Genomic DNA, 15,608 nt, shown 5'->3' with positions numbered 1-15,608 from the left:
CCACAAATTACCTGTAAATTCGTCAGCTTTTTATACTCACTACTTACTACTCTTGAGTACTTTTGAAAGGTCTACTTTTTACTCATACTTTGAGCAATATTTACAGCTGATACCTTTACTCTACTTGCACTACAGGTAACTAAACCACTACCTAAATTACTTTTAGGCAAGTAATGGTACTTTTACTTCAGTATGACTTTTTCAGTACTCTTTCCACCACGGGCAATAACATGTCTGATCACATTTTGTAGTGATCAGGATGAGAGTTTTGTTGCTGCTTAGTTTAGTTTATTTGTTTACAGGGTCAATGCACATTAATAAACATTACTGTAAAATGTGCCAGAATTAGCCAAGAATGGCTGTTTTTCATGTGTAGACCCCTTACAGAACGTTAAAAAGTTACACCTAAAATAAAAGCACATAACATAAACAACTCTATCATATATAAAATACAATTAAAAGAGTAAAAAACAAAAACAGACCGATGGCAGAAGAAGAGGACAAAAAGCCAAAGACAAACAGTACAAATAAGTGTCAAGAATACAGCACTAATGCTGACAATGCTGATTTGTCAATAACTAATTTTTAACATGAGACTGAAAAGAACGAAAGGTAAGTGATCTTCTAATTGTTGCTGGAATGGAGTTTCATTCCCTGGCAGCTTTCACTGAAAATACTGACTGACTGCATTTACTTGAAACCTTGCTTGAAATCATTGGACAATGTACACTTCTAATGTAATACAATTAAATGCTAATTTAATTAAATTTCTCTGGAAGTGTTAAATACACTTGTATTAGCATTATCCAAGTATAGTTAGACAAAAAAAAGTGAGATTACTTTGGCAGGACAGTAAAAAGTATAAAAATATCAAAGCCATAATACCATAAACGTCTTAATAGTGATCTATATCAACAGGACAGACGGTTTACTGTAAAAGTATCACTGTGATTTTTCCCCGCAATAAACCTTTGACACTTGTGTTGCTATATCTCTGTGGTGAGATGGTTAGGTATTGGCCAAGTCAATAGGGGAATTATCCACACACAACTTATGATTTTGCCAAGTACGATGAGATTCTAGATTAACATCTATGTTGATCCCGGAACATAAATTTTTGTTCGTAAATTTAATCCTATTCCCTACCCCTAAACCCAACCATAATTATAAATTATTCCCAAAATTAGAGGGGAATAATAGTTGGATAACAATCATGTAGAAGTGCATAAACCTAACCGTGAGCCTTACCTTAACATAAACGGTAAATATATCCTTTCATTCTCATTGGCTGATAGGAATGTTGTCTCAGGATCAACATAGATGTTAATCCGGTAACATGTCCAACTTGGTGAAATCAGGTTGGCGTCATCCCCACAGTCCTCACTAGATCATTGTAATATTGGGTGTGATCTTGGATAAAGATTTATATGGCAAATTGCATCTAAAATATAGAGCTGCTGTTATCTTAATTTGTCACACAAATTTTCAAAGAACTTCCTCTATCTTGCAGGTCAAAGTGTGTTTATTTAGCTTGATTATCATTTCTCTGTGACGCTCCTCAATTCCTCCAACAGAAGGAAGTAAATGCATTCGGTATTTACTTAATTTTGGTAACCTTGAAATAACAGAAATGGGCAGCTTGACCTTACTGTAATAGTGAATCCTTAAAATAATTCATTCATTCATTTTCCTTCAGCCTAGTCCCTTTATTCATCAGGGGTTATCACAGCAGAATGAATCGCCAACTTATCCAGCACATGTTTTACACAGCGAATGCCCTTCCAGCTGCAACCCTGTACTGGGAAGGACCCATACACTCTTACATTCACACTTAAACACTACGACCAATTTAGTTTATTCAATTCACCTGTACCTCTTGTCTTTCGACTGTGGGGGAAACCGGAGCACCCGGAGAACCAGCGACCTTCTTGTTGTGAGGAGACCGTGCTAACCACTGAGCCACCTTAAAATAATTCAAATGTGCTTAAATAAAATATGGAGATCAGCATCTCTTTTATTATATGTTAATGTATTTACTAACATGAACAAACAATGAACGGTACATTTTTACTGTATTAATCTTTGTTAATGTTAGTTAATGAACAAAGTCATTAATTGTTAGCCCTTAAAAACTCAAAGTGCTTAACTAATGTTAACAAGCACACGCTGTAAACACTTTCCTGTGGAATCTACTGTATCATACACTCTCAGAAAAAAATGGTACAATGTTTTACCAAAGAAGGTACAAACCCTTGTCACTGGGGCAATAGCTTTGTATGGGACAGAATTGTACCTTAAAACAAAGGAACTCATTTGTACTATTGCAGTTTGTACCTTTAAGGACATCATTTGTACCATGGGAAACCAAAATGTACCTTTGGTTTTAAAACCTGCAGATACAAGATTGTGCCTTTATCAAAGGTACAAATCTGATACATGAAGGTACCACCACAGTGACAAGACACTTTGTACCTTAAGAGTGTCAAAAATGCTAACAAAACATTTATTTAAAATACCTTAAATGTGTAGTTTACAATACCTATAGTATGTTTTACCAGTTGTTTTGTAATATTGTATTATAGAACTTAATAATTAATGTTTATATGTTTCTTCCTTCTAGAAATTATAAAAACAAATCACTTTGCCTTTCCAGCCATATTTATTTTCATAGCTACTGTAATAAAGAAATAGTTGATCAACACTTTGTACCTTTTACAGCATCATAAGAGGTCTTTACAAAGGTACAAAACTGTTTCTCAAGGAACAGTATTTGTACCACCGTGTACATTTTTTTTTCTGAGAGTGTACTGTAAAATCAATAACAGCAAAAATACTGTATTTATATTTACAGCATCTTGCTACGTATATGCGTTTACAGCACTGTATATCTTTACTGTGAAATATACAGTCATTTTCACTATGAAACGTTAAAATACAGTAACAAACCGCATAACTGTCCTACTGTAAAATACAGTTCATATTACAGTGTATCATTAACAGTGCAACTTAGGATTGTAATAATGCATTAGTAAATGTCAATCTATGATTAATAAATGCTGTACAATATTCTACTTAGTTCATGTTAGTAAATACATTAACTAACATTGACTAGTGAATCGTTATTTTAAATGTTTAGTACCAGCTATTAACAGTGCCTTTATTAATAATATTCTTCATTCTAATAGTTTTATAATATATCTGCTATCAATTATTTCTCATGTTGTTAAAATATGTGGCTTCTACGAGATTAATAAAAAATGATAAATGCTCACGGGCGACACTGTGACTCAGTGGTTAGCACTGTCGCCTCACAACAAGAAGTTTGCTGGTTCGAGTCCCGGCTGGAACAGTTGGCATTTCAGTGTGAAGTTTGCATGTTCTCCCCTTGTTGGTGTGGGTTTCCTCCGGGTGCTCCTGTTTCCCCCACAGTCCAAAACATGTGCTATATGTAAATTGAATGAACTAAATTAGCCGTAGTGTATAAGTGTGAATGTGAGAGTGTATGGGTGTTTCCCAGTACTGGGTTGCAGCTGAAAGAGCATCAGCTGCGTAAAACATATGCTGAATAAGTTGGCGGTTCATAAACAGATAATTAAGGGGACTAAGTTGAAGGAAAATGATTAAATAAATGGCTATCAGATGTTATAAAGGTAATGTCACTCTGAAATTATAACATGTTGTCTTAACTGAAAAAAAAACTACCACCACAGATAAACACTTACATTCAACAATTAATATTTAAAGAGTCTTAACTTTGAAGCACTAATATTGCAATTAATTGTATGCTTAGTAAATTTGAAAGCAACTGAACTGGTAAAATGTTAGTGTCGGAATGTTAGAGTCAAAGTTGAAACAAAGTGGACTTGAGACTGTAATATATTGGCAATAAAATCTATCTCATAGACACTCCTGCTTTGTGCACCTTGATCTCAAACTCAGAACAAGGAACCAATTTTAATATTGAGCCATTTGCTGGTTGAGCTGCTTTGCCTGAAATGGCACAAGCCAGTATTTCAGTAGCTCAAGATCAGTTCATCTGTTCGATCTGTCTGGATCTCCTGAAGAAACCAGTGACCATCCCCTGTGGACACAGCTACTGTATGAACTGCATTACTGACTACTGGAATTACCAATCGAAAGTTTACAGCTGCCCTCAGTGCAGGCAGACCTTCAAACCGAAACCTGCTTTAAACAAGAACGTGGTGATGGCAGAAATGGTGGAGAAACTGAAGACAGGATTATTAAATGCTCTCAGTTATGCAGGACCTGGGGATGTGGAGTGTGATGTTTGCTCTGGGAGAAAATATAAAGCTGCGATATCCTGTCTGGTGTGTCTGGAATCTTACTGTCAGACTCACTTTGAGCGTCATGAGGAGTTTCACTCGGGCAGACACAAAGTGACCGATGCTACTGGACAACTGAAGCAGATGATCTGCCCAAAACATAATAAACAGCTAGAAATCTTCTGTCGTACTGATCAGTGCTGCATCTGCTATTTGTGTACTATGGATGAACACAGAAACCACGACACTGTAGCAGCCGTAGTGGAGAGGACAGAGAAAGAGGTAGGAAACTTTTACAATTTTAAAAAGTATCACAATATAGAGTACTGAACAAATTAGGGATGCACGATGTTGAAAAAATATGACTGGAAAAAATAATTTGATAAAACTTCATACAATAACAGTGCATATATAATGATATGTTAATATGTAAACTAAGCATTACATAATTATGAACAATTGATTAGTTAATGCATGCTTAATTTAACAATCATGAACTCATAACATGGTAATGTATAATTATATCATGACTGTACTTAAAGGGGAACATCATCATTAACCCATACTTAACTAATTATGCACATCTGTCTAGTCTGTTTACTAGGGATGTAACCATATTGTAAATACCGTCATACTGCAATAGTAATTTTTTTCAATATTACCGTAGGCAAATGACTCAAAAAAACTACAGTATATTTCTGAAAAAAGTTTGCTTAGGCGAATGAAGCAATCGGGAGGTAGCGGGAACTACAATTCCCATAAGCCTAGGCGTGGTCATCATCCTTTGCGGTCTGTTGTCACAACAAATCCAGAGTGTGTTGCTAGTAGCGGGGAAGAAAAAGAGCTGGAAATTATCGAACCTAAAGCGGGTTTTAAATCGGATGTGTGGAAGCATTTCGATTTCTTTCTAAAAAGATACGAAAAAGGAGAAAAGGTGACAGACAAAGAATAAAACAGTATGCAGGCACTGCCAGACTGTGGTGAAATATAAGTTGGGGAATACGACTAAAAACAGTCATGGGGACTGCATAACACAGCACACTTGTTAGATTGATGCAGACATTGACTTATACCGCAAAAAGACCTCTATCTCACTCATGGCTTGTCCTCTCAAGTGGTGGAAAGACAATGCACAACGTTACCCACTGCTGTCAACCTTGGCTAAATCATATCTGTCTGTCCCAGAAACCTCAGTCCCAAATGAGAGCTTTTTTTTTCTGTTGCAGGTGACATTGTAAATGCCCAGAGATCCCAGCTTTTACCAGATTATAGTTATATGATCATTTTCCTTAAAAAAAACCCATCTCTATCTAAGTGAGTGAGTGATTAAATGTTGAATGTGATGAGTTTTCAACAATACTAAATTGAAACTTTTTTTTTAATATGGTTTAATAGTTTTTTGTTATTAAAATTTAAAAATTGAAGTTCCTGTTTCGAAATTTACAGATAGTTGGCTAATTTGTATGTCATTGATATGTTCAGTGCTAAGGTAAATAAACACTTTTGGCACTTTTTTTCGAGTCTTTTCATTAGTTTTGTTTTTCCTGTAAATTATTCAATAAATACCATACCATGTCATTCATACCGAGGTATTATCGTACCGTGAAATTCTGATACCGTTACATCCTTAGTGTTTACACTAAATAACAACAGAAAAGCGTTCAGTCAACATCAACATGAACAGTTTAAACACAGGAGCTCAAGAGTAGTTAAAGGGGCATGAAACCCCCTCGTTTCAGCAGGGTGTTTTTACACCTCTACTTTGGAAAAAGTCAGAAAAATGGGCGTGTCCAGCTCTGTTTAGGGGGGAGTGTCGGAGGAACTAAAGTGGGATGGTGTGGGAGTGTCTATTTGGGCACGAGCGAGTTTCAGTCAAAATACACACACATGAGAAAGTTATGGTGTTTAACCTACATGGACATCTGTAGTCGAATTATTTGCCAAATTATTAAATGTTGGACTTTAACTGCAGTTTGGCTCTTTCATTCAGGGAATTCATTCATGCCCCTCGTGACAAACGTGATATTTGATTCGAGGAACAGCTCTAAGCGTGTATTTTTCATGCAATGTTTGATACCGCACGGCGAATGAGTGAAAAAAACCTCAGCATTTTCCGGAAACTTAGATGCACACGGCAGGTAGCGTCAGAAAGCCGTGTGTGTTATTCCGGTCACAAAATACGGTAAAAACCCTACACGAGGTTAAAGTTTGGTTGTGGTCCTAACATGTTTGCACTCAGTACAATAGTTAACTTAGTTCGATACGAACAAACTGAATAAACAAAGAGCGCTGGTCGCTCACTTACCAAATCTGTAGAGACAGGACAATCACCAGCAACTAGAGCCGCGTCTTTATGAAGAGAAGACTACAAGCAAATCCGATCTCAGCGTTTGCAGATGAGAACAGCTCTCAGGTAAACAATAATCCTCCTTAGACACGTAAGTTATTGTTGTCGAGCGTCGCGTACACTGTAATCCACACGTGATCCAGATGAGCTCTCACAGAGAGAAAATAAAAACGAAACTTAACGGCAGCAAACTATAAAAGCAACACTTCACGCTTGTTTTGCCAACACAACGTGGCGTCTATGTCGTGTAAACACAGTAATGAATATTAATGAAGTTGCACAATAGAGCGCGCTGATTGGTTTGAACCAAGCCTTACTCATGCATTAATGCATCACACTGTAAGACGTAATAAGACTCACTCTGGCACAGACGTCCAGTCTACATGCTGGAATACACGCTATTATGTCATGGCCGTGACGCAGCTTCAAAAATTCGTTTCAAACAGGAAGTACGAATTTGCTTGAAATAACGCAAAAACAACCAATTTACACTTTTTAGTGAAATATAGGTGTCCTAATAGTGTTTTTAGCAGTGTGGGACACATATACGACTGTCAACAGCTCAAAAAATGTGTTTTTGTGTTTTTTCGTGACCCTTTAAGGATGAGCTCATGGTGATGTCCCCCTCCAAGTAAAGTCGTGACATAACTTAACATTAAAAGCTCATGAGTTCATGTTGGTTACATTTCACCTAAATTAAATGTTATTAATACATTCATTAACAGCATGAACTAACACGTAATTAAGGTAGACACACATGAACTCATGTGACTCAAGTTAGTTTATGATTAGAGCATGCATTAACTCTTAACTCATCATAAGTTCATAATAACGTAATGTTCAGTTTACATATTAATACATCATAAATCCTGTACTGTTATTGTATAGCAGTGGTCACCAAACTTGTTACTGGAGGGCTAGTGTCCTGCAGATTTTAGCTCCAACCTTAATCAAACACACCTGAAGAAGCTAATCAAGGTCTTACTAGGTATGCTTGAAACGTCCAGGCAGGTGTGTTGAGCCAAGATGGAGCTAAACCCTGCAGGGACACCGGCCCTCCAAGACCAGCATTGTAAAGTGTTACCAATAATTCTGCAATATATATTGTGATCTGAACAAAATTTCACCAGATGGCTTGAAAATCTCTATTTGGAAATAAACCATTTAGATTGATTTGGATAATTTTGTAAGGGAGTCCATCTGCATAAAATATAATACAATTTGAAGCATAGAAAAATACAATAAAGCAATGATTAAAGGTGATATAAACAATGCTTTATGGTTTTCTAGGGAGTTACATCTTGTGGATTGTTTAATTTGACTACTCTTTCGTTATGTTAGTGGCTGTTTTTGCCCCACTGACTTCCATTATAACTACAATTTTTACAAGCCATGACAGCATATAACCATGCATTCCTGATTGATGCTGGTTTTCCTTGTTGGTTAGAGGTCAAATTTGTCTTTTTTACTGTAGATCATCAGTTGCCAGCATTAACCCTTTAGATAAAAAAAGTATCAGGCTTTTATATGGAGTTCTATGGAGTAAAACAGCAGATTATAGTCTGTGAGTGCATAAATAAGCTTGCTATGTCCTGAGAGCTGAGCTTATTTTGATTCTCAGACATATCAAAGTAAGTGCGCAAAGCTCCCTTTCTCTCTCTCTCTCTCTCAATTTCTTGTGCCTGAACAATTTAAAACAGGGGTCACCAATCTCGTTCCTGGAGCTCAGGTGCAGGTTTAGCTCCAACTTGCCTCAACACACCTTCCTGAGTGTTTCAAGTCAACCTAGTAAGACCTTGATTAGCTTGTTCAGGTGTGTTTGATTAGGGTTGGAGCTAAAATCTGTAGGACACTGGACCTCCAGGAACAAGTTTGTTGATCCCTGCTTTAAACCATACTGTAGGTCTCAAACTGGATTCCTGGAGGGCCGCAGTTCTGCACTGTTTTGCTCCAACCCTAATCAAACACAGCTGATCCAACTAATCAAGGTGTTCAAGACTACTACATACTCTAGACTGATTTCACGCGGCTGCCATTTTTTAAAAGCGAAATTGAGGCTGCAATGGAAAGAGACCCGAAAGTATTGCTTGGAGTCACATAGGAACATTGAGTACCTGGCTGTATCTTATCAGCGAAGAGAACGTGACATAAATGTGTAATTTCACTGCCTTCCAAGTGATCCGAAGGTCCGTTCTGAATAAACAGTGAAAATAAAAAGGGATATCAGACCTCATTTTAAGCTAAATTAAGGGAAATTGCAATAGTTAGCTAACATTTTCTTTTCCAAACACGTTTTAGAAGCCATTTATCAAACTCAAGTTAATGAACTGATTCTTTCACTATATTAGACTTAGAATTTCAGCACTGAAATTAAAAAACAAACGTGCATTTTCAGTTAACATTTACACTGACCACACTGAACTGAGCTAAACTGAACAGAACATAAACAGTAAAAACTGAACTACATTGTTCCAATTACTATGACCATTTATATGAAGCTGCTTTGACACAATCTACATTGTAAAAGCGCTATACAAAAAAAGCTGAATTGAATTTAGTTTCATTTAAGGCACTGTTGATGGCGTTCTTAAACAGCGCTGATTTGCCATTGTGTTCAAGCGCTCAGTCATTAGTTTACCCACCGCATTCTCAACGCTTACCAAGTGCAAACACAGATGAGCAATACGCTTGATGACTAAACAGATCTTCGCGGCTGCTTCGCGCTCCAGTGTCCGTGTATCTGTGTTTGCACTTGATGAAGAGCAGTGAATTGATGACCTTTACGACCAATCACTGTCATTTCTGTAGAGCACTGGTGAAAACTATTGCAAATCAGTTGTTTAAGAACGTGCTCAGCGGTGCTTGAATGTTAGCGGAAAATGGATGTTTTTAAAACTTCAGTACAGAGACAACACTTTTAAAGACAACATGAGGGTGTGCTACAGATGACTGCAATGTTTTATCACTCACCGGGTTAAATAGGCTGAAGCAAGAAAATGTTCCCATGGTGTTTACCTTGTGCCATGAACTGAGACTAGGAGGACACTTAAGCGTATTATTTTTTAAGAGATTGTGATTTTGTTTGAAGCCTAAAGTGCTTTTAATTTTTTTAATTAAACTGAACTGAATGATATTAAAGTGATGTTTACACCCTTTCTGCATTTTGAAATCTCGGCAACAGCTGCAGGTTTGTAATCCACAGCATGTTGCTGCTATATGTTTACAGTGCTGATTCTGTACCTCTGGGTTTCTTCTCACCGCAGCCTCGCTTTAGTTGAGTTGGAAGTGGTTGAAGCTAAACTATGCAGAGCTGCGGCCCTCCAGGAACTGAGTTTGAGACCATTGCTTTGAACTCACTTTAAACTTGAAATGCTCACAATGGCAGACCTCAAAAACAAATGATCAAACTTCACTATATTATGTTAAACGCTGCAGTGACTCTACAGATCTCATGTGTCCTAAACTGTGGTTTCTGGTCATCTATAATGAATCCCAACTCAGCATTGCACATCCTATCATTGTGATTTAGATGCTGAAACGATATATTTAGTTTGAACAAATCATGCATCGTTTTGAACAGAACCATTTGTAATGTGAACAGCTTTGGCTCTCTGTAGTAATCCTTTTATTTTGCTTAATTCTTTAACAGAAACAGTTGGAAGAAACACAGAGAAGATTCCAGCAGGTAATCCAGGAAAAGGAGAAAAAGCTTCAGGAACTGAAAAAGCCTATGAAGACTCCTGAGGTCAGTGATTGTTGAGTGTTAAGAAGAGCAGTTGTAGTTGTGTTTAGGGAAATGTACTTACTTGAATATGTTGTCCACAAAAGTCTGCAGTATTTAACACGAGTCAATGGTCTGTATTTTTTAAAAGCGCTCTGCACAGACAGTGCAAGACAGTCAGCGAATTGCTGAACCAGCCTACTCCACTGCGGTCACAGTGATCAGAGATCAAGAAAACACTGCAGAGAGTCGAGATGAAGGGCAACTGGACGTAGGTCAACTGGAGCAGGAGATTGCAGATCTGAAGTGGAGAGAAGCTCAGCTGGAGCAGCTTTCCATCACAAATGATCACATCTGTTTTCTACAGGTAATGGACGGCTGAGTAATAATGCTGGGATTTATCATGGAAATTACTATTATAGATGTTCTTCTATGGGCAGCACGGTGGCTCAGTGGTTAGCACTATCACCTCACAGCAATAACATTGCTGGTTTGAGTCACGGTTTTGCCAAAGACATGCACCTGACTACAGGTGAATTGGGTAAGCTAAATTGCCTGTAGCATATGGGTGATTCCCAGTTCTGGGTTGCAGCTGAAAGGGCATCTGCCATGTAAAACATATGCTGGGATAGTTGGCAGTTCATTCCGCAGTGGCAATCTCTGAAATAGAGACTAAGCCAAAGGAAAATTAATGAATCTGTCATTTTGAGGCATGTCCATAGAAGGCAACTAATATGATTGTTGGACATCTTTGAAAGCCAAAATATTTCAATGTTCAGTTGATATAGCTAGACAAATTAATAAATAGCCGGCAGCTAGCTCTCTGTAACTCTCACATGGTCGCCCACTGAAGGTAAGCAGGGCTGTGCCCGGTCAATCTCTGGATGGGAGACCACATGGGAAAGCTAGGTTGCTGCCGGAAGTGGTGTTAGCGAGACCAGCAGGGGGCACTCAACCTTTGGTCTGTGTGGGTCCTAATGCCCCAGTATAGTGATGGGGAATCTATACTGCTCAATGAGCGCCTTCTTTCACATGAGACATTAAACCACATGAGCCTTCTTTCACATGAGACATTAAACCAAGGTCCTGACTCTCTATGGTCATTACAATTCCCACGATATCCTTCGAAAAAGAGCAGGGCTCCCCGGCATCCTGGCCAAATTTGCCCACTGGCCCCTGTCCATCATGGCCTCCTAAGCATCTCCATATGATAATTTGCTTCATCACTGTCTCCTCTCCACCAACCAGCTGGTGTGTGGTGTGCGGTCTGGTGCAATATGGCTGCCTTTGCGTCATCCAGGTGGATGCTGCACACTGGTGGTGGATGAGGAGATTTCCCCAATGTGTAAATAAAAAGTGTCCAGAAAAGGTGCTATATAAATGTAAGGAATTAGTATTTTTATTATTATTATTATAAATCCACCCACAAAACCACACAACTACATCAAAACATTATGCAACTCTGTGCCTCACACAGGTGAGTGAGCTTGACAAACCACCTGTAGAAACACTCTTCTTTTTCTAAATAAACACTCCCCCTCCTTCTCTGAGCATAATCAGTTCCTTTATATAATCAGCACTTCTTGTGAGTAGTGCCTCTTTTTCTTGGATCACTGAATGCCTCCTCAACTGTAAGTCCCTTTGGACAAAAGCGTAGACTAAATGACTAAATGTAAATCTATTTCAAGTAGTTTGAATATATTAGCACAGTATCAGCCTATACCTGAAGTTGTAAGAGAAGTGTGTCGCCAATTAAGCTTTGTCTCTTTTCTGTATTCTTCACAGTGTTTCCAGTCTCTCGTTTCACCTCTTGAAGCCTCAGATGGATCCATTAAGAACAGTTCTGATGTGCGAAAATCTATCTCTGAACTGAAAGAGCAACTGTACAGTTTGTGCAGAGAGGAGGAGAAAAAGATATCTAACAGTGGTGAAGCAAGACCACCTCTACCTCTCAGAACACAACTTACACTACCACCACGCCATCCGTCTCTCCAATCACCACCCTCACCACCTCCACCTCTCCGTTCTCAGCTACCACTTCCACCAACACCTCCATCTGTCCAACCACCACCCTCACCACCCCCACCATTCCAACCACCACCACCACCACCGGCTCTCCGTTCTCAGCAACCACTTCCACCAACACCTCTATCCATCCAATCACCAAATCTACCTCTCCCACCTCCCCGTTCTCAGCAACCCCTACCACCTCCATCTGTCCAATCACCACCTCCAGCACTCCCAGCTCTCCGTGCTCAGCAACCACTTCCACCAAAACCTTCATCTGTCCAATCACCCCCTCCACTTTCCCGTTCTCAGCCACCTCTTCCACCTCCATCTCTCCCATCACATCTACCACTCCCACCTCCTCGTTCTCAGCAACCACTCCCACCACCACTTCCATCACACCAACCACCAACCTCACCACCCCCATCTCTCCAATCACCACCTCCAACACTCCCCCCATCACCCCCACCTCCCCAATTACCACCTTCATCTCTCCTCCCAACTCCACAATCACCATCTTCAGCAATCCCCCCATCTTTCCAATCACCACCTCCACCACTCCCCCCAACACCCATAGCTCTCAGATCACAACCTCCAGCACTCCCAGCTCTCCGTGCTCAGCAACCACTTCCACCAAAACCTCCATCTGTCCTATCACCCCCTCCACTGTCCCGTTCTCAGCCACCTCTTCCACCTCCATCTCTCCCATCATCACATCTACCACTCCCACCTCCTCGTTCTCAGCAACCACTCCCACCACCACTTCCATCCCTCCAACCACCACCCTCACCACCTCCAACACTCCCCCCATCACCCCCACCTCTCCAATCACCACCTACATATCTCCTCCCAACTCCCCAATCACCATCTTCAGCACTCCCCCCATCTTTCCAATCACCACCTCCACCACTCCCCCCAACACCCCCAGCTCTCCGAGCACAACCACCCATCCCACCGCCCAAACCTCTCCGATTACAAATCCCACCATCTCCAACTCTCTGTTCACAAACTTCACCCCCGCCACTACCCCCACCTCTCGGTTCACAAACCTCACCACCACCCTTACCCCCATCTTTCCGACCAAATCACTGAAGGCCTGGGTTTACAATTTTTTTTGCTCTAACTTTCACAACACATTTTAAACTATACTCAACTGTGGATGAGCATGGATAGGGGACTTTGATTACCCGTGGACTTCATCTGTGTGACCATTCACCTTGTAACTGCACTGTTGTAGTAGCTCTATGTGCCTACTGCCTAGAGATAAAAACTGGCCTGCACAAAAACGTTCACGGACAGTTCTGATGTCTCTAACTGAATTACAAGGAAACTGCACAGATCTGCTTTGTTGTTCCTTGTTTTTATCCAAGCGTAAACAATCAAAAATTCATTTTGATTCCCAATGTTTTGGCATGTGGCAAGCCTCAATGAAAAACAATCTTCATAAACCTCAAATCCAATCTTATTAACAAAAATGGACACACAGTGAAAACAAAATCAACTCTATATCCCTTTTAAAAGTTTCATGATATGATGTATTTTCCTTTAAATTGTTCTAAGCTTTGTTTTAGATTGTTCTACACTTTGATCTACATTGTGGTGTTGTGTAAAATGCTTTGATAGTGCAATAGCATACTGTATTCTTGTTTGATTAGAGCATGGGTCTCAAATTCAATTCCTTCGAGGGCCACAGCTCTGCACAGTTTTTCTCCAACCCAAATAAACCACAGCTGATCCAACTAATCAAGGTGTTCGGGACTCTTTTGAGCAATTCGATTATTTGGATCAGCCATGTTTGATTAGGGTTGTAGCAAAACTGTGTAGAGCTGTGGGCCTCCAGGAATTGAGTTTGAGACCTATGGATTAGAACAGTCTCACACTCAATTCCTCGAGGGCCACAGCTCTGCACAGTTTTGCTCCAACCCAAATAAAACACAGCTGATCCAACTAATCAAAGTGTTTGAGACTCTTTTGAGCATTTCGATTATTTGGATCAGACATGAGTGATTAGGGTTGGAGCAAAACTGTGCAGAGCTGCGGCCCTCTAGGGATTGAGTTTGAAACCCATGGATTAGAACATGAGTCTCAAACTTAATTCCTCGAGCGCCACAGCTCTGCACAGTTTTGCTCCAACCCTAATCAAACGAAGCTGATCCAACTAATCAAGGTTTCAAGACTACTCGACACTACTAGATCAGCTGGGTTTGATTGGGGTTGAGGCAAAACTGTGCAGAGCTGCGGCCCTCCAGGAATTAGGTTTGAGACCCATGGATTAGAGAGTATATTGTCATCATAGGTTTGATTATAGCGGGGTTTACTGTGTGGTTACATGGGGACTTTGTTAGGTATATGGTGGAATTGGCGACAGAAGGCTGTTAGTGTTAGTGTTGTGTAATAAAGTATGACAGTTATAAAACCCTGTCCAAGTGGCTTGTCATTTGTGCAACTTAAGAAGAAACACTACATGCACTGTTCTATACTCTGACAGCATCAGCCAGTTAAAATTCTGGATCTGAAAGGGACCAATTTAAAAAGTCCCTTTTCCTCAGAGAAGATTAAAGTTGTTAAACATTTGCTAAGTTGTAAACTTTATTGGTTGTTGAAAAGTGAAACAAGAAAGTTGAAGCAGCAACGTTGACAGCAATCATAAGCTTAGCAGTCCAATTTTTAGGTTTTTCTACACCTGCCAGACTCTTCTCTTTATAGACCCTCCATCTGTGTCAGACCTCTATCAGACTATATTGTCTAGATCAGGCATGGGCAAACTTGATCCTGGAGGGCCGGTGTCCTGCATGGTTTTGTTCCAACCCAAATCAAACACAACTGCATGTTGCTTTTTTTAGTGATCTTACTGTGTCTGAAATTGCCTACTACTCAGTGGGTACTGCATTTCAATTTAAACTCGGCAGTAACAAAAGTATGTTCTATAAATCTTATTCTTTGCGTAAGTATTGATGCAGCCATTGTAACCTGTTTGGCTTCCAGTCTCATTCACTTCTATTAATTTTTAGACGTTAAAAAACAGCTCTTTCTGCTGCTTGATGTTGCAAACGGATATTTTCTTCCTATATGATTCTACTTTGTTTGTAGAGTCATGAACACACTTGTTTGTAGAGCAAGTAGTCTGACTGACTTCTGCGGTTTATTAGTCCTAGTCATTTCTCCTATAGGCAACTGAATCGGAAGTTCTAAAACAATCGCAAAAAACAAGTGCATCATGTGACCTACCCGCATCAGTTGCGTTGCTTCA

At 39.6% G+C, this 15,608-nt stretch overlaps 1 protein-coding gene across 1 annotated transcript; it reads left to right on the top strand.

Annotated features, from left to right (window-relative positions):
• The first annotated feature begins 1,765 nt into the window (after nt 1-1,765).
• On the top strand, nt 1,766-14,777 carry ftr21 (finTRIM family, member 21). Its single transcript, XM_021471297.3, has 4 exons — nt 1,766-4,565; nt 10,280-10,375; nt 10,503-10,718; nt 12,137-14,777. Exons 1-4 carry the CDS (start codon nt 3,996-3,998, stop codon nt 13,448-13,450), a joined length of 2,196 nt encoding a protein of 731 aa, XP_021326972.2. The 5' UTR covers nt 1,766-3,995; the 3' UTR covers nt 13,451-14,777.
• Nucleotides 14,778-15,608: the final 831 nt, after the last annotated feature.

Source organism: Danio rerio, chromosome 2, assembly GCF_049306965.1.
Source record: "Danio rerio strain Tuebingen ecotype United States chromosome 2, GRCz12tu, whole genome shotgun sequence".
Classification (NCBI taxonomy): Eukaryota; Metazoa; Chordata; class Actinopteri; order Cypriniformes; family Danionidae; genus Danio; species Danio rerio.
The sequence above is the reverse complement of the archived record's forward strand: the minus strand, read 5'-3'. Positions and strand labels throughout refer to the sequence as shown.